The 19,591-nt window shown below is 38.4% G+C and overlaps 1 protein-coding gene across 1 annotated transcript in view; it reads right to left on the reverse strand.

Moving 5' to 3' along the window:
• dnah2 (dynein, axonemal, heavy chain 2) overlaps positions 1 to 19,591 on the reverse strand; it is a 153,768-nt gene that overhangs the window by 23,260 nt on the left and 110,917 nt on the right. The window contains exons 45-67 of the mRNA XM_059525133.1: positions 18,325 to 18,462; positions 18,097 to 18,255; positions 17,606 to 17,758; positions 17,181 to 17,272; positions 16,406 to 16,604; positions 14,965 to 15,189; positions 14,759 to 14,863; positions 12,982 to 13,170; positions 12,485 to 12,570; positions 12,276 to 12,406; positions 12,037 to 12,186; positions 10,438 to 10,605; positions 9,732 to 9,892; positions 9,494 to 9,633; positions 7,389 to 7,521; positions 6,094 to 6,233; positions 5,722 to 5,932; positions 2,450 to 2,566; positions 2,176 to 2,317; positions 1,738 to 1,907; positions 638 to 754; positions 355 to 519; positions 106 to 231 (exon numbers count right to left, since the gene is read on the reverse strand). Coding sequence (XP_059381116.1) covers positions 106 to 231; positions 355 to 519; positions 638 to 754; positions 1,738 to 1,907; positions 2,176 to 2,317; positions 2,450 to 2,566; positions 5,722 to 5,932; positions 6,094 to 6,233; positions 7,389 to 7,521; positions 9,494 to 9,633; positions 9,732 to 9,892; positions 10,438 to 10,605; positions 12,037 to 12,186; positions 12,276 to 12,406; positions 12,485 to 12,570; positions 12,982 to 13,170; positions 14,759 to 14,863; positions 14,965 to 15,189; positions 16,406 to 16,604; positions 17,181 to 17,272; positions 17,606 to 17,758; positions 18,097 to 18,255; positions 18,325 to 18,462 — 3,417 coding nt within the window. The remainder of the gene's footprint in view (positions 1 to 105; positions 232 to 354; positions 520 to 637; positions 755 to 1,737; positions 1,908 to 2,175; positions 2,318 to 2,449; positions 2,567 to 5,721; positions 5,933 to 6,093; positions 6,234 to 7,388; positions 7,522 to 9,493; positions 9,634 to 9,731; positions 9,893 to 10,437; positions 10,606 to 12,036; positions 12,187 to 12,275; positions 12,407 to 12,484; positions 12,571 to 12,981; positions 13,171 to 14,758; positions 14,864 to 14,964; positions 15,190 to 16,405; positions 16,605 to 17,180; positions 17,273 to 17,605; positions 17,759 to 18,096; positions 18,256 to 18,324; positions 18,463 to 19,591) is intronic.

Here is a 19,591-nt window from a genome sequence, read left to right on the forward strand (position 1 = left end):
GAAAGATTGCCAGACAGGAGGAGAGACAGACAGATAAGAAAGAAAAGAAGAACACAAAAAATAAAAATGACAGACAGACAGAATAACAGACAGGTAGGCAGATACCTGTTTCATCCAGATATTTGTGACCAGCTCATCTCTGTAGTTAGACAGGAAAGGGCCCATGTAGGACAGAAAAGCAGCAGCCAGCAGGCAGTCTCCCACCAGACAGGACATGTTCTTCTCCAGACCCTGAGCCATCACACACACACACACACACAATCACATCAGAGACCCCTGGCTGCATTTTCACATACACATATAAAACATCAAGGTGACTGGAGGGTGACTGTGTGTGTGCGTGTTTGTGCGTACAGCCACTGTCTCCTCCCAGCGAACTCTCTCTCCTGCCAGTCCAGACACCAGCTTGCCGGCCCGGTCCAGTTTGATCTCCATGTCCTCCGATTTCCTCCGTAGCTCCTCTTTCTGAGCCAGCTTTTCATCATATTGCCGCTTCAGCTGATCCAGTTTCTCTCCTACCTATAGACACACACACACAAACATGTTTTTAGCACTATATAACTCAAACAGTATTAACATAAAGTCACGCCCACATGCATGCACTAATATAGTGCAGGACAGACTGACACATGCTGACCTCTCTGAGTTTGCCCTGGGCCTCAGCCAGTGAGGCCTGTTTCTCAGCCAGCTGAGTCATTGCTCCATGCAACCTGGCTCTCTTTGGCTCAACCACCCTGTAGATACGGCCATATACCTGATATATACACACACAAAGGTATGAGAACATTAAAAAAAAGACCCCTTTACACCAAGAATGATAACTTTAATATTATCTAAAAAAAAAATCTTAAACTATAAAAGTGCAGTCAGATTACTGAAATTTAAGAGACATTTTGCAGGCAAAAAAATGTCCATTGTCAAAAGTGTAGCAAGAAGTATAACTATGCTATAGTCACTTCGAAAAACAACTCAAGCATTACAAAGTTGCATGACCAAAATCTGTGGTGAACTTTCTCACTCTTACACAAAACTCGTGATCGCACATTTCTACTGAAATTACAAAATTTCACCAGTTACAGTAGAAAACAGTAGATTTGACTGCACCTTAGAAGAACCCACTATTTCAGGAAAGATATTATAGGAATTTATGTAGAAGCACTTTTTTTTTTTTTTACTTTTTTACCAGCTAAAGAACAATAAAAACATTGAAAAACAATACAAATCGGATTAAAACAGAAATTGTGATTGTCTTATTATCTTTTCTACTCTATTGTGATTTATATCTAAGAGAAACAGCTTTTCAAATGAAAAAGAAATACATGGTGGGACTTGATTTTGTCTATTCAAAATTAATTGGATGGTTGTTGTTTTCTAATTACTGAGATCTCATGTAAGTGACAGATGACAGGAATTTATTGGCCAGTCATTGCGCCAATACACACATTATCAGAGACAAGACATTGTTGTGAGGGGGTAGGTAAGTTGATGTGCATGGATAAATAATTGATTATAAATACCAAAATAAAATAATAAAAGATATACAAAAATAATTTGGGATTTTATGGTGACTTTAAAATTCTTTGTATAAACAACTGGTGCTGATTGTAATATAGTTACCATTATAGTTTTTGTTTTGGTGTGAACTTGCTTTAGAATATATATATATATATATATATATATATATATAAAACACCATTTTGGTGTCATAACCGTTGTAACTGTTCATTGTTGTTGTACCTCCATGGCCCTGACCCACATGCAGAGGGACTTTGCAGCGAGCGAGACCCGTCCGATGATCTCAGGCTGGAAGTCGGGCTGCGTGCAGTAGTGTCCAATGGACTTCAGCACGCGGTCGGAGATGTTGTCCTTATCAAAATTCACCAACTGCTTAATGAAGTTGCCCTCTCCTAAAACAAATGGCTTGAATTCAGCCTCAGGCAAGCACATATTTCATTTTTTTCTGCAATCTGTTCTGCGGATATGTGCTTTCTACTGCATATATACTAGCGTGCTAATTAATCACCCAACCCTCCCCTTTCTCTGTTTGGCTCATGTGATTTTGGTTATACAGTAGTCTGGTATGGATTTCATGCCTGAGCCAGTGCCTGAATTCATGTGTGACATCAGTGTGATGGAGTGATTTAATAAAGATCTGGAACTCTCTCTTTCTCGTACCCAGTTGTCTCTTGGCCTCCGCCCAAGTTGGATCACATCCTCTGAGGATCATAACTGCTTGCATGACGGTTTCCACAAGAGCTGGAGGTCTGCCATAAGACTTGATCTCCGTCATATCTTTCTTATTCAGCGACTCCAGAGCCTGAAGACAGTCCAACAAGATTACCACAGTTTTTTCACGTGCTGATGAAAACATTATGCATCACATATTCAGTTGGCTCTGTAGCTGTATGATGTCGTATTGAAAGTAATAGTTGCATGAAAGTAGAATGACCTTCATGGCTTCCTCTAGAGCAGGAAGTGCTTCATCTAGGTCTCTCTGAGCGTTCTCAGCCATGGCCTTACACTTGATTTCTTCTGCTTCTATTTTCTCACTGTGAGCACCCACCGCCTACACAAAGACACACATTAAGAAACACACCAATCTTAGAAGGTTATAAATATTCCAAGAATGCACACAACCTAACACATACAAAGAAAAGCAACAACACACAAATATGGATGACACAGACATAGAACATTTTAGCAAACACAAACATCAATATGCAATTACAAAAAAGAGGATTGCTGAGGAATATGACAATATTTGTCTTTCAAACATTCCTTCTGTATCTCACTATGAGAATCACCTCGGGATAAACCAATCCTGGAAGCACCAATTACACCACGTCTGTCAGCTGACAGACCAATCACGACAGTCATGTGAGAGTCCAGCCTCCCTAGATATATCACTGAATAATGGTCCCTACCTCATTCTTGTTCTCTTCCATGTGAAGATCTTTTGGAAGCTTAATTCATGGTTGCCCCCTTTCAGGGTCAGCTGCTTAACTGTTCTCAGACGAGACTTCAAGGTACGTCGCCGAACTTGTTTTTTTCTGAGAGCGGTTTTTCACTGTCAAGGTGGAAGCTATTGTTAAGAGACAAATGAGCGAATTAATGTGTTACGATGAATTCCCTAGTCTGTCTTTTTTCTAAGCGATACATGGTGGTAAGCTTAGCGCCAATGGTTGTGTATGCCCTAGCGCAGCAGTGGCCAAAAGTACTGCTTTACACATTTCCTCCACTAAGTCTGATTGTACCAACACTAAGAAGACTAAGGGAGTGTGGTCACTCAGTCGTATTGATTGCCCTGAACTGACCGAGGAAATTGCGGCTAACAGAGATAATGCAGCTCCTATGCGATCAGCCCTGGCCTCTCCCACTGCGTAGAGATCTCCTCTCACAAGCACGCATTTTTCACCCTGCCCCGGACAAAGATGCTCTTTGAGCTTGGCCCGTGAGAGGTTAAACTTAATAGTACTGGGTTGCCTCCGAGGGTGATCGAGACAATTCAGAACTCGAGGACTGCCTCGACGCACTTTGCTTATGATAAGAAATTGAATATTTTCGAGCAATGGTTAGGCATAAGCACATTGTTCTGTTTCTATTTTCCGATGCAGTTATGTTTTTTGAACCTTTTGAACGTTTAGACAGCAGTGATCTGAAGCTCCTTTCGCTAAAGACTGCATTATTACTAGCTCATTCATCTGCAAAGCAGGTTAGTGAACTTCATGTTTTGCCAGTTCCTAACTCCTATATGCAGTTCACTATGGACTCGAGAGTGTCTCTGAAAAATAATTCAGCATTTGTGCCTACGGTGAGCAAGTCAGCTCTAGCCCATAATCAAGTGGATTTATTGGCTTTTCATCTGCCGCCCTTTTTGTCACCAGAAGGAGAGCGGCTTCATTGTCTGTGCCCTGTCCATTCATTGCGTTGCTGTGTCAACAGAACAAAACAAGTAATCAGTTATTTGTTTCATGTGCTGATTCTCATAAGGGTAAACCTATTTCTCATCAGCGTCTGAACCCACTGGGTAGTGGAAGCTTTTAAATTGGGTTATAATAGCATAGGTCTTAGTCCTCCAGAGGGACTGAGGGCTCATAGTACCCAAAGCTTGGCCACCTCGTGGGCGGCGTTTAAGGGCATTTCAATTCAAGATATTTTTGTCAGATTTTATAGGCTGGATGTTACTGCAACTTCATAGGCTCATTCTGTCCTATATGTGTCAAATAAAATAAAATTAAATAAAACACTCATACAGAGGATGTTTTTATGTTTCACATGTCTCCGTTCTATTCAGTGAATAGTGGAGGGCTCTATTTCACATCACTGAGTTGGTTGACATGCCTGCTTCAGACAGCAAATCTGCAATACAGGAGTTGTCTATATTCCATAGTGAGATACCGAAGGAATGTTTGAAAGAGAACTTTAGGTTACTCACGTAACCCTGGTTCTCTGATAACATGAGTTAGATATCTCACAACACTTTCGTACTTGCAGCTGCACGGGGAAGAGACATGTGGAAAATGAGGTAGGGACCGTTATGCAGTGATATATACAGGGAGGTGGGACTCCCACAACACTGTCATGATTGATCTGTCAACTGACAGATCAGGTGTAATTGGTGCTTCCAGGATTGGTCACACCCGAGGCAATTCCCATCGTGAGATACTGGGGTTACGCGAGTAACCTAAAGATATCAGCCAATGGCAAAAATGTCAACCAGTACCATTTATAATGCAGTATATTTATTACTGTATAATACACACATTAAAAGTATTTTGTGTTTAACCCTAATGATACAAAACAAAAAAAGATTAGAAGGTTAGTTCACCCAAAAATGGAAATTAGACTCTATTTTACTTAACCTCGAAGCATTCTAGGTATATATGATTTTCTTCTTTCAGATAAATCCACCTGGAGGTATATAAAAAATTGTCCTGGCTATTCCAAGCTCTATCATTCCTTGTCATACACAGAAGCCATTCCAGCAGATGACGCAGCACGTATGCGCAGCGCACGCTCCTCTGAGATATGCTAGCCTCGCAAGTTTGTTTAAAACAGCAAAGGAAGCAAAGTTTCCTTACTTTAGCAAAGGAAAGCCAGTCTCCTCTTGGTTTATATTGAAATCCTCCAACATTTTTCTTTGCAAATCCTCGGTTTGTACTTATAATTCATGACCGGCGTTTTGTTTCGTTCTCTCTCAGCATTCGTCACTAATCACACAACGTCGGCGTACTTCATCAGCCGGAATGGCTTCCGTGCATGACAGATACCGGAAGTGAAAGAAAAGTGTTTATTACGTCTGAAATATGGATATTTTTCTTACAAAAACACATGGATTTGCTATAGGAGGCCTTTATGAACCCCCTGGAGCCGTCTGAGGCACATTTTATTATGGAATCACGTGTTTTATTTGACGACTTGTGGATTGTTCAACTGCAACACCCGCTGAATGCAATGATAGAGCTTGAAATAACCAGGACAATTTTTTATAGAACTCCGACCGGATTCGTCAGAAAGGACAAAGTCATATACACTGAGGATACCTCGAGGGTGAGTAAAACACAAGCTAATTTTCATTTTTGGGTGAACTAATACATTAAGTCTCTTTTTTATGAATGTTAACGCATTAAGTTGTAATTATTCATACCATAATATAAGAGTTTGGTCATAACTTTTAGCCTTAATAAAGAGCCTTAACATTAGACAGACTGACACACACACCTTCTGCTGTTCATCTGCCTCTCTCTTCTGCTGCACAATGACAACTAGATATTCCTCACACTGTTTCTGGAACTCAGCCACTTTCTTCTTGGCCTCTTCCAACTCTACAGACATGGCCTCCACCTTACTGCGTGTGTCGTCGATTTTAAACAAGCCATTCCTCAACTTAGACACTTGCTCTCCGAGCTCGCCACGCTTCTCAAACAACAACCTGAGAAAAAAGAGAGTTTCAGAATACTGTGTTTTATTTAGTTACCATTAACAGACAACAGTAAGATGGAAACAGGAAACTACCATGTCTGTTAAATGTTCATGGCAGCTAATCCCCCCCACCCAAACAACAGGAAAAATGAAAGTGTGTTGGATTCCTACTTCTTGTATCCAGAAACCAGCTCCAGGTAGTTGGTGGGTGTGATGTAATTGTGTCTCTTCAGTTCTACTTTCATCCTGTGAGAGAACTGGGCCACAGACTGGTGCATGGTCACAAAGATACTGGAAACATTAGTCTGGATCTGTGAAGCCACCAGAGAAATGACAAGATTTGGAAGCCTCCGTTTTAAACAAACATTGCACAAGGTCAGAACAGTAGTATGATTAACCCAAAATATTCCTTAAACAGAAGCGTTGAAGCATTGAACTCCCTCTAAACAACAGAGAGTCTCATTGGTGAACCTCAAGTCAAAGTGATGTGCAGTTCGAAAACGTAACAAAAAGAAACATGGTTTGTATGACATCTCTCAAAGGAAACAAAAGATCCGCACAGAGATGAAGGATGAGAGAGTCAAAGACACTTGAAATTCAATTAAACTAAGATTTAATAACAGCTACTAAGAGATTAACCACTTCAGCTGTTTTTTTTTTGTTTTTTTTTTGAGAATTAGGCATATGCAATATTGGACCCACCGGTGGGTCCCCAGAGTTGATGTGGTTAAGTACCTCAAAAACAATGCTCTGCACCAGTTCAAGGAACAAAAACGAAAAACGCAAACAAACGAAATTTTACCAGGAACAGAACCAGAAACAGTAACAAAATAAAATGTTATTGTTCCGAACAGAATCGAAAATTTGAAATGCCATTAACTGATTAATAACGTCATTTTATCGTTCCATTTGATATTTAAAATTTGCTGTCCACCAATCAGGAAATCAAGTAGTACGGCCTGCAAATGTGACGCAGATGCATCCAACGAGTGAAATGGCCATGCTCAGCTGTGAACTTATTATAGGGAAGTCACAATGGCAATGCACTGGCGTTAGTTTATCCGAGGATAGTGTAAGATGGATTCAACAGATCACACGCACATGCAGCACTTCTGTAAACGGAGAAAGCAGGATAAAACGATAGGTTTACATAAAAAGGAACATATAGGCATATACACCAAATATATTTCACTTAATCGTTGATAGATTAATAAAACAAAAGAAAAAAATGTGCTGAGTTTAGGTTCATTGATGCAATCCAAAGTTCTCTGAAAGGAAAACTAGACAGCAGAAAGTAGTTTTCTTTATTTTACAAAAGCTTTAAAGTTGTATTTATTTTACAGTTTACTTAATAAGGCAGGGTTCAACTAATTTAACCCATAATATAACTTTGTGTATTTGTTTGTAACACATTGCCAGCATTTGGAAATCAATCAATGGATCATATTTCTTTTGATGTGTCTCACCCCATCCTCGCTCCCCAAAGAGAGTCCATCCAAAAATCTTTCAGCCACTTCCAATAGAGCGTCACGTGGCCATTCAGAGAACCAGTCTATCGTTGTGCAGTTCACAAGGGCTGGGTACTGTCGAATACGGTTCCTAAACAAATACACACAAGCAAACATACCCATAAAGCCTCTTTTATGTAGACAGTTCAAGATTGTTTGCATTGATTGTCACAAACACTAATATCACCCACCGGTCCAATCATGCTTATTAAAGTCAGACCACTGCCAGACCAATCAGAGTGAGAGCTTAGATGATTCGGGCTGTCATATTTTATGAGTCAGGGCCCTACGGGTCACATTACGCACCACCGGCTCCTTCATGCGACGGCAGATGCAAATGAGTGATTAACGAGAACATTTCCCATGCATGGTTCTATAAGCGTGACAGGCATAATTACAAAGCAAGAATGTTTTTGCCAGCTGGTGTCTGGGGGCCAATGAGTAATGTACTGCGTCTACTTATCACAGTCTCTCATTTAACCTAATATTTACCTGTATTATAGCCCTTCCTTGTTATTTTCATTGTCATAGTTTAGCATTATTGATTTGGCGCACTATAACTATTGACTGCAGCTAAGCAGCTACTGCTTTGGCAATACAAATGCACTGTTGTTCGTCATGCCAATAAAGCCCCTGAAGCTGAAATTGACTGAGACACAGCAAGCTAAAGATGGAAAAGTAAACAGAAAGAGAGAAAGGCAAAGCCAAATTTACTACATCGTTTATGAAGACACTTGTGAGTTTACGACAGCACACAATAGAGAGATTGTAGATGGAGGACAGAGCTTTGTCTTCCTGATGTGTGTGAAATGACAGTGGCAGGGAGGTTTAATCCCACCGTTTCCTCTAATTTTACACAGTTGTATCTCGCTTCCACTTTAAACTCGCACACTGAGTCATCGGTTGATTCATAAGCTATACTGTGCGCGGGTCTGTTTGGTTAAACCGTATATTGCTGTTCACTGTGAATCAAGGCTACAGAGAGAGATCTTAAGCCATAAGAAGCCACAGGATGGATCTCAATGTTAGCATGGTAATCAAGGCTGACTCCCTATTTAAGCACACTAGATTATAAGCAGTAGACATGCATGTGTGCTCTATTACAGTCAGCTATTGAATCCACGCACATGGGATTTTGTGGAGACTGAATGTTGAAGTGGTGGCGGGTAACAATCATGCCTTTACATGTGATATCCATAGTATGTACAGTAACTAGCACAGTATGTCTTTGTCTGCCACACTATGAAGGACACTGATTGCCTTTTCTCGTCGTCTTTATGTACACTTCCTTACGTTAATTATTAATACTAATTGCCACATTGCTCAGTACAAGTTCTTAAATAAATCTTTATTGATACTTTTAAATGTATTATTTGTTACATTTAGGCTTATGTTATGCTTTACACATTTCATTTATTTTAATAATTAGGCATGTGCTCAGCCTCTGTTTTTCTTACTGTTAATATTATTTATTATTATTACTATTATTGCAATCATATTGAATATCATATTGAAAAACAGTAGCTGAGCACATGCCCAATAAATTAAATTGTTAAATTAATTCAGTATGACTACACGTTAATAATAACAATTTAAATTATAAAATTGAATCAATAAAGAAATGAATTACTATTGAAAAAATATAACTGTGAAATAAAATAGTAGTATAACTTATTATTTATATTAATAGCAATAATTATTTAAATTATAAAAAGGAAATCAATAAAGATAAGAATGACTATTGCAATAATACAATTATACTGTAAAATAAAGTATAATAATAATTATTATTATGTAATTTTTACAGTAAAATTATGCAGCAATTTATCCACTTGGATTTTTGCAACTCTGGTTGATCATACTGTACAGAAAATTCACAACCCAGTATAATTTAATTTAAAATGTTTTCATTTTATAAGTTATATAATTATATATATTTTTTTTATTACATTTGCACTGTTGTTTGCTCCATTTCTAATTGTATGAGGCTTCGCTGCAAATTCTTAGCAATATCAATGCAGTTTTTTGTCATGCAAATAAAACACACTAAAAGAAAATTGCACCTGAATGGATCTCCTACAGGGCTCATGCACAGCACAATGTGCAGGTTGTTTCTGACGCGCTCTATCAGGTAGTTAAACATGGCATCTGATGTCTCCAGGATATTGTCCTTCCTTGCGGAGTCTGACAGAGCATTGTGAATCTACACAAACAAAACATGTTAAAAATCTGCTCTCATTGTCACTTAGAAGGCTAACCCTAACAGTCACACGCATTAAAAATGTATACAATCACACACACCTCATCTAGCTCGTCTGCTTTATAGAGATTGGGCACCTCCCCTGAGCTCAGAATGTTGTTAATGTCTTCAAGAAAGGACTCGTCCACGATCTGTGTGTCATTAAACAGGAACACAGTGGGCTTGTTTTCCACTCCTGTCAGCCGATAGAGCTTTTTAATATCTGTATGGGGAGAAATATGTCAAATATTCCATTGAGGCCACATTAAACTGTGTTGTGAAGGCTACAATGTGCATAACATAATAGATCGTTTGGCCCTGAGCGCTAGGGCAAGAGGCGTTATTCCTCAGCATTTGGAAACATTTACTACAACATGCCACAGGACAAAATATCAAAGCCTTTGATATATATAAAAAAAGGTTTATATTTGAGATCTGAAATTGAAAATATAACTCAGCCAACTGCTTTACATTACTTGGTCTTGAAATACTATTTAACATGCCTGAATGTTAATATAGCCATTTAAACTACTGGGAAAATGGCTATAGATGTTGGTTTGCTGATGTCCCAACCAGGCTACTTAATTTACTTTGCCTTGGTCAAGTAGCTGGACTGAGAAAAGATTAAACGAAGTAGCTATGCCAATGTCACGGTTCGAGTCCCAGGAATGACACATGATTATAATGTGTACACCTTCAATGTACTGTGAGTTGCTTTTGGATACAACTGCCACATGAATAAATGTAGAAATTGTGTGCAGAACTCACCTTCTCTGAACTCTTGTTTGCGGTACTGTTTGGTGACCTCCACCTGGAAGATCGTAAACTTACAGATGTAGGCGGCAAGTCTGGTTAAACTTTGTCTGCCAGAGCCACCGATACCGACCAGCAACATGTTCCCCCGGAGCTGACTGATCACACGTACCAAACGCGTTACTGAGGGGGCAGAAAGAGGGCACTGTTTCCAATTCATTCATTTACTTGCATTAAAGGCGAAATATGTAAGTCTTTGCCACTAGAGGGCGCGTATTCAAAACAAACAAAGAAACAAAAATGTAGTTTGATGACCCCATGACTGAGTGTGGAATTATGGCAGCTGTGAGCTGTTGTCTTCATCCCCACAGCCGATGCAATCCGACGGCACACAGGCACAGTAATGTTCATGGATGAGCTAATGATTTATTAATGTAGTAGAATGAAGCTGAAAGCCATTACAGAGAAACAAGGCCGCTGAATGAGCGTGACACACTACCGCTTCAACTCTTTTTGCTAGCGAGTATGTGGAGTAAAGCAGCGCTGTTTTATCATACTAGATACATTTAAAAGTTCTGTTATAATGTTATGCAGTCTCACCTGTCTAATAAAATACATTACATATTAAAGCATTTTCCGTGTTTCCATGTTTTCTACAAAACAATGGAAATCGGGGGTGTATTCGGGATACTGCAAGTACACAAAAAAAATCGTACATTTTGTGCCTTTAATCATGTGTCATTTGGTCAATGCAACATTTACAAACAGAAAGTATAACACATTAAAATGTCAATGCATACAAATACACGGGCACACATCATTGCTGCAGGAGGCCAAACAAACAACCTATCACAAAGGAAACTAATTGGCACAAAACCATAATTAGTTATGAACACATAGTCATATAAACATACACGTTATGCTTGCTAATTTCGTAATCAATCAGCTATGCACAGCGGCATGTCATTGAACTGAGTGTTTGTGACATGCGAGACGCATTCACCGAGCTGAATGTGAGACCACTTTAATGTCACAGTGTGGCGTGTGCGTGACAGGATGCATATAAAGCATTCTTATATGCGCTTTTGACAGTAAATGCCTGCATGCGGGTGAGTGACGTATAGGCTGGGGAACCGGCCACCTAATTATTCTCCCTGCTGAGGGGTTTGTAATGCGATTGCGTTTTTCTTTGTGGGAATGAAAAGGGTAATTATTCATGCTTGTGGGGGATCTGAGGGCTGAAGTGCATGTGATTTTGAAGAAAGTTATATTTGTGCGAGCACTGAATGAGAACTGAGGAGACTGGTCACTGAATTATGGGACTACAGAGTGTGCTCTGAATCATGGGTATTGCAATATGGATGTAAGCAAATGATGAGAGCTGTAATATTACTGTGCCATGAATACCGATGGCTCCAAAAGAACAGAGCTAGTGCAATTTGTTTTTCATATGATGTCATAATTCAATGACACCTTGATATACTCACCCAGAAGCAACTTCACTCAAATGCACAATGGTGATAGTTCATGGAGTTCCCATTGTAGGCATACACTTGCAACTTTTTGGGATAGATCTATGCTAAACTACTCAATTCTCTCTGACTGTGCACTTACCATGTTCTATAGCATCTCTAAAGAGTACCAGACTCATGGGCACCACACCAGGCGTGAGGTTATAATCCTCTAGCTCGTTCTCCATATGAACCTTAAGAGCTTTAAAGTCCAACAGGTCCTCATACACATGTGGCTCCCTCAGGAAGTCACCTACAATAAAAACACATAACAATTATACTTAGAGCTAGGAGTGCCCACTGACACACAAATTAGCAGTGTGTGCGTGTATGTGTGTGTACCAAATAGAGGAGGCTGTTTGTTGGGGCAAATTGTGTGGTAGGGGACATCGAAATAAGAAGCCAGTTTTTCTGACAGAAGTCCCACAAAAGTCTCCATGTCTCCATGATCCACCAGTCGATCAGAGAAGACCCTGAAACATACACAAAACTTTACTGGTTTGTTCCTCTAACACAAGTATCTGTATGTGCAGACCTGTGCCTGTTTGTACCTGAAGCACTCATGAATCCAGAGGCGGGTGATGCTCTGTTTTGTGTCGTGGAAATCTTTGTGTGCTCGCAGTAAACCCTGGAACACCTGCATTGGAGGACATATTGCACATGGACAAAGCCTTCAGTCTAATTTCTTGTTAGGTATAAAAAATTTTTTTTTTTGTCTGATCAACTCAAAAGAAATACACTAAGTGTCCTTGCAGTCTCAGATGCTTTCAAAGCATGTTCTGAAAAGGTGTTATTTTGTACAGCCATGCACGTGATTAAAAGTAAGAGACAGTCTTTTTACGGTCAGTCAGTCTGTTCCTTAAACACATCTGAATCTTAGGCATGCGGTCTTAAAGTGGCAAAGCGGACAGATATGTTTTGTTTCAGCTTTCTGGAATCAATCGTTCTGAATCTAAACGATATTACTCTCAGACTGGGTGTACCTAAACCACATTTTGCTCCTTTTCCAGAGGAGAGACAATCACACATGACACATGATGTTAAGTACCCTGGAGATGTCTCTGAGGTTAAAAAGATAATGTATTTTTGCAGGCGTGGGTAAGAAGCGGGTGGTAATGGCGTGGTAGAGCTCCAGGGTGGCCTGAGTCAGAACCCCACCGATGGGCTTCACCTCCTCCTCAAACTCCTGCAGCTTCTGACTGATCATGGTGCCATAGATACGCTTTATCTGAGACTCCTGGAGAGAATAGAAGAGGAGAAGGAATTACAGGGGTGGATAAAACCGGAGATAAATAGAGCAGATAAGACAAAAGAGGAAAAGTAATTGGTGAACTTGGTGCACAGAAACATCATATTAAACCACCATCTGAGAAAAGAGAGTGCTTCGCTTAGGAGGTTTAGACATTATTGCATATATCACTGCAACAGGTTCAAATGGGTTATGGGCAAGATTTTCAGTGAATGACTCAAATTTTAGTCTGTTCTTTGCACACAGCTATCATATGACTACATAAGACTTGGAATATAGCACAAGACCCCTTTGGACCCCTTTTATGGTGCTTTTACGATGCAGTGCTTTTATGTGCTTTTTGGAGCTTGACAGTCACAATCATCCTCTCATCCCTCATGCATCTCATCCCTTTTGTTTTCTACAGAAGAAAGAAAGAACTACATAGGGGTGAGAAAAAGCTGCCATTTTTCATTTTGTGGTGAATATACTACTTCAAGTAAAACAGTATCCCCATTTTATGTATTTCTTTTTATATATAGCAAAAGCCATTTTCTATAATGAAATGTTTAATGCATTTTTGCAACAAAAATATTATAAAGAAATAGTATATAAACAATTATATATTCAGAATTCAACAACTGAAAAAATGTATGCATTTTTTATTCCTTTTTAATAAAACAGTTTTCATTATTCAGAAAGTGTGACATGAACATGAAATAAAATATTTCCGCTTTTCCAATAACTCACTCCTAATATTATTGACTCCTTTATGATAAATTGCTTGTTTCTTCTCATTTGTAAGTGGCTTTAAACTGGTTTCAAACTGGGCTGCCGCAAAAATACTAACCACTGATTTAATCCAAATATACCATCTGTAGTCATGTGCTTTAAAGCATGGTTTATTACATTGCTTACTATGCAAGAACTGCACTGTTCTCGGGGAACATCCTGCACTGTTCTCCACCCAGCTGCTTGACTTACAATGTTTCTCTTTGCACATGTACAGTATTATGTGAAGCATTCGTATAGTCTATTTATTTTTCCTTTTCAGCACATGTATAGGTAAACTTTTATATAAAGTATATTCATATTCAAAATCTGTTAATAGGTTAGTTGTGTATAAGTACAGTGTTTATGTGTAGCATTTGTATAGTTTGAATCTTGTTTTTGTTTTAGTTGTAGTTATGTATAGGTAAACATTTATATATAGTATTTAAAGTCAAAATCTGTCAGTAGGTTTGTTGTATATAGGTATAGTATTATGTGAAGCATTCATGTAGTCTGTATTTTTTTAGCTTAACAACAACAATACTTGTATGATTAAAGTTTTCATACATCATTGCAGAGTTTTCAGTATTTAAACGACAGCTATAGCATCATCAGCATATTTTAATACTGAATTGTGATTAGTCCTTTTACGTTAAAATTTATTTGCATAGAAAAATGACTTTTTCTTTCCTTTTTAGTTATTTGTCAATAACTGCTTTACACTATAAAGCTGTTACATGCTGTGCGCAAACGGTAAAGCGCTGCAGTCATACTTCCATCATAATTTCATCAATTTACACCTAGTTTAGAGTGAATTTCTACTCACTGTAGGAAATGTCATGTTGATGAGATTAAAGCGACTCTGAAGGCGTCCTGATATCTGAGTCCTCCCTCCACCAGGGGGCCCCATAGCAGCCAGCAGAAAAATGTCCTTTTAGAACATGGCAAAAAAGAGAGAAGACATGTAGTTATATGCACATCTAAAAAATATACTTATATAAAAATGTATAAAACGCACCCACATAGTCTTACCTTGATACACTTGTGGATCTGTTTCTGGCGGTCGTACCAGAAGCCATAGTCGATCCAGAGACGGAGCAGCTCCAGAGGAGGCTGGGAGCCAAAGTCGTCCATGGCGGGCATGTTGAGATCATCCAGGAAAACAACCATCCTTTTCCCTCCTACTGGAACATACACACCTTTAATCCTCTTCTCCACTCGAGACTCGATGATCTCCTGCACATTATTAGAGCTAGTCTGAAAGAAAGACAGAAAAATAATGTTATTAAGACAAGAACATTAACAAGTAAACCCAAAGACGATAAAATATTCAGTGAGCGTGTCTGCAGATTTGGAGATTAGTGGAAAATGCTTTATTATAATAACAAATGATGATGATGATAGTTGGATAATGATTGATAATGATGGTAGAGCTCTCAACATGTGTTCTAATATTTGCTCGTCAGGTTGGGCCTATCTTAGCAATGACTCATTACAGTTGTGTAAATTATAATACTATTTCTTAATATTACCGTTTCTACTATATTTTTTGGTCAAACAAATGCACACCCGGTGAGCATACATAAACTTAAAAAATAAATAAATACAAAATCTTACCAACTTTTGAAAGTTATAATACACTTAGTTTTTGTTCTCTGGAGATATTTTTATTCTAAGCACCAGAACTCATAACTATTTTAATATGTCAGTCTTTTATGCTAAGAAATATTCTTAACAAAACTAAAATGACCTATTATTCATTCATTATTACTCATTCTTTTATTCAACCCAAATTACAGCTCACTTATTACAGGGGCAGTCCTCCTAGAGACACCTGGTGATGGTTCATGAATAGCCCTTTTTAACATTTCTTCTTCCAGTCCTATCTTTCAGTGCACTTAAGTTTTCTTTGCTTTTATTTCACTTGCCAACACAACACAGTCCTTTTATTTGTTGTTAAATAAATTAGTGCTGTCAAATTCTTAATCATATCCAAAATAAATGTTTTTGTTTACATAATATGCATATGTGTGTGTGTGTGTGTGTTATGTTTGTATATTAAAAATATTTATATATAATATAAAATATAAGAATGTGAATATATAAATGTATAAACGTGAATTTTATCAAAATATATACTGTACACACACACACACACACACACACACACACACACACAATCATATATATAATGTAAACACAAACCTTTTTCTTTGGATGCGATTAATCATTTGACAGCACTAAAATAAATGCATAATAAACTTAACCAAAAATATAACCTTTATGGTTAAGAATATTTCAATATATATTCATATTCCTGCACACTTGTTTAAGTGCTACCTTACCAAACTTTTGCTGATCAAATATCTTTTCCTGAAGATATTTTACTGCAAAAATGATTTTTCTTATCTTCTTTTTTCCTGCTGAGTTTAAAATGTACCTTATTACTAATACTAAAAGTGTTTCTCATCACCTGTGAGGACATGTTGATGGTGAGCATGCCCCACGTGACTGAGTCCAGGCTTTGCAGGACATTCTGGGCAACTGAAGTCTTTCCTGTCCCCACTGGACCCGTCAGGAGCACAGGGTGCTGAGCGGACACCAGAGCCTTGACCAGATAATGATAGCGCACAGTGTCCACTGTGGGGACCATGATCTTATAGAACGGCGCACTGCAGAGAGACAGGTGATAATTAAAAAGACGCCAGAAAGAAAGTTGAAAAGTGGGACAGCTAAGTATGAGACATGTTTCAAAAAGAGGACAAAAATGAAGAGCAAAAGTAGAATACAGAGCGAGAGAGTGAGAAAGAAAGAGCAAAAATGGGTGGGAGGAAATAGAGTTGAGAGAGCAGAATGAATGGGAATACCGAGGAGGTGAAAAGTCTTGATTGAAAGACTGAAAATTGAAAGATGTAGCGAGACATTTCAAATGAACAGAGGGATAAAAAAAAGAGTCAGGTAAGAAAAAAAAGAACCCCAGGATGGAAAAAAGGACAACCGACAAAGAGGGAGCAAAGAAAGCCAATAGGACAAAGGACAATGAAGGGGAAAGAGTTGGACTGACATGACAAATGAGAGCAAGGGAGAGAAGAGAAAGATGAAGAAGGATGAAAAAGATGAGAAATATGAATAGACGGGGAATTCAGAAGTCTGGGAGGGAGCCAGGCGAGAGGCCTTTGACTGAGCCCGCAGGCGGCTGGCAGAGACCCCTGAATAGGGGGAGGATGGGGCACACACACACATCTCACTTGGAGGCGTAGCGCCAGCCTTTGGGCAGCTTGTCCTCAAATGACGCCCACGTTTTGTTCTTGGTGTCCACGTAGTATTCGTAGATGGTGTCCTGAGGTTTAATACAAGGTGATTATTTCTCCAGTAATATATTTGTTTCTGTAGGCAAAAAGGCTTAAACATTTATTCTAGATCCAGAGCATCAGTACTTTTTCATGCATACATTTACATTAATTACACAAATATCTTATCTATTTCACACTGTATGTAGGCGACCATGGCCCCAAAAAGTATTTGGATACTTAAAAATGCATGAACTAGTTTACAAAAAATGAAATCACTTCACAGGTATTTAAGTCATTATTTTGTAATTCTATTTGGTGACATTAATGGCACATGTAACTTCATTTTTAAGTGTACATAGACATTTTGGCCCACTGTATACCTTGTTAGGGAAAGTTCCCTCTACTTCCCGCAGGAAGTTGTCAATCTTCTTGCGTCCATCCTCATCTACAGAGGCGCACACAGACCATATGAGACTGAAGATGAACCATAGCTCCACCATACGCCCAAAGTTTTCAGAGTCCGCTGGGTTCACCTGACCAGCCAAAGAGAGTTATAGTATTAGGCTTGTGTAAACTAGCTATAATAGAGCTGAATATTACATTTAATTAAGTTTAACTAAGACAGACACTAACACAAGACTTGGGAGTTGCAAGATCAGAAAACAAAAACAGTCAGTAAAAATAAACCCTAGATAAAATGAATAAAAGCATGCTTTTAATGGACTAGTTTACCCATGAACAAAAATCTCCCTCATGTCATTCTAAATGTTTTGAGCAATAGACTGATGTTCCATGAACGATGGTCAGTTATACTGTCCATCTACAGTTGTAATATTAGCTGTACACATCAATGAAGTGAAAGTGTTCTGACCCCGTTTCCTGGAGTGGCCAGTGAGTCGTAGAGCCTACAGAGCGATGCCACTCCATTTAGTTCAGTGATGGGCACCAGCTCCTTACAGTGAGTCTTCTTAAAGGTGAGGGTCTTGTCTATGTAGCAGTCAAACAGCTGCCTGAGATGATCCATTTCAACCTGAGAGCAAAAGAGAGATGGAGCACTTTTCCAAATGTATAACACGATGTTTCACATTGCGTCCCAAACCTTCTGCCGTTTTTCCATCCAGGACTGAACATAAGGCTTCCAGGTCAAATCAGAGTAGTCGTTGTAAACCATTCCACAGCGAGACACAGTAGCAGGAGACGCCACAGCTAGATCCTCCACTTCAAACAATAATGAGACCTGCAACACACTCTCATTAATGGTTAAACCCAACCAAATAAGCACAGAACTGTCACTTAGCTGAAAAGTGAATCTCATGAAACCTGTCAAGAGCATGACAGCGTCCTATTTCACACTGAAGCAAAATAAATAATCAAGATATTTTATTTTGCATATATGAAAAGAAATCTATTTTAAGGCCATTATGATTTTATGTATTGCAAAATAAATTTCTATGCATTAAAGCTGATTGTCCCACCTAAATTCTAATATTTTAAATTAATCATCATAATCATCATCATCATCACTATAATAGAAAAATATAATTCTATATAAATTAGGCTGAATAAAGTCATAGTTTTTGCTATTGTTGGACCAAAATGTATTTTCGATGCTTCAAAAAATTCTAACTGACCCTCTGATGTCACATGGACTACTTTGAAGATGTTTTCTTCCCTTTCTGGACCTGGACAGTATACCGTACACACAGCTTCAATGGAGGGACTGAGAGCTCTCGGACTAAATCTAAAATATCTTCAACTCTGTTCCGAAGATAAACGGAGGTCTTACAGGTTTGGAACAACATTAGGGTGAGTTATTAATGACATAATTTTCATTTTTGGGTGAACTATCCCCTTAAGCCTTCTTTTGTTCCTCAAATGTGTTCCTCTTTTGTTTTTTACCCACCATCTTTATTTTTATCTTGTCTATGTCTGTTCTCTGCACTGTGCGCTCTCTCCTGCACATAATGAGTAGACACGCCCCATACTGCTGATTGACTACAAGTTTGTTTTGCTACTCAACCTGAATCAGTTTTCTAAAGTGTTTTTGAAAAATCGCTTACCCCACAAAGTAAAATTGTACAACAAAGCATTACAGAGATTTTTTATTTTTCATTTTTAAAAATAAGCTTCCTTTTCTTGATGCAAAATACACTACCATTCAAAAATATGGGCTTGTTAAGATGATTTATTTTAGTATCTGAAAGCTTTTATTTTTAAGTCTCACAAAGGCTGCATTTATTTAATTAAAAATACAGTAAAAGCAGCAATACTGTAAAATGTTATTACAATAAAATAATTGAATTAATCTTTACTGATACTATCTGATACAATGTAAAGTATCCTTGCTGAATAAAATGATTAATTTA

Source organism: Carassius carassius, chromosome 3 (assembly GCF_963082965.1).
Source record: "Carassius carassius chromosome 3, fCarCar2.1, whole genome shotgun sequence".
NCBI classification, from domain to species: domain Eukaryota; kingdom Metazoa; phylum Chordata; class Actinopteri; order Cypriniformes; family Cyprinidae; genus Carassius; species Carassius carassius.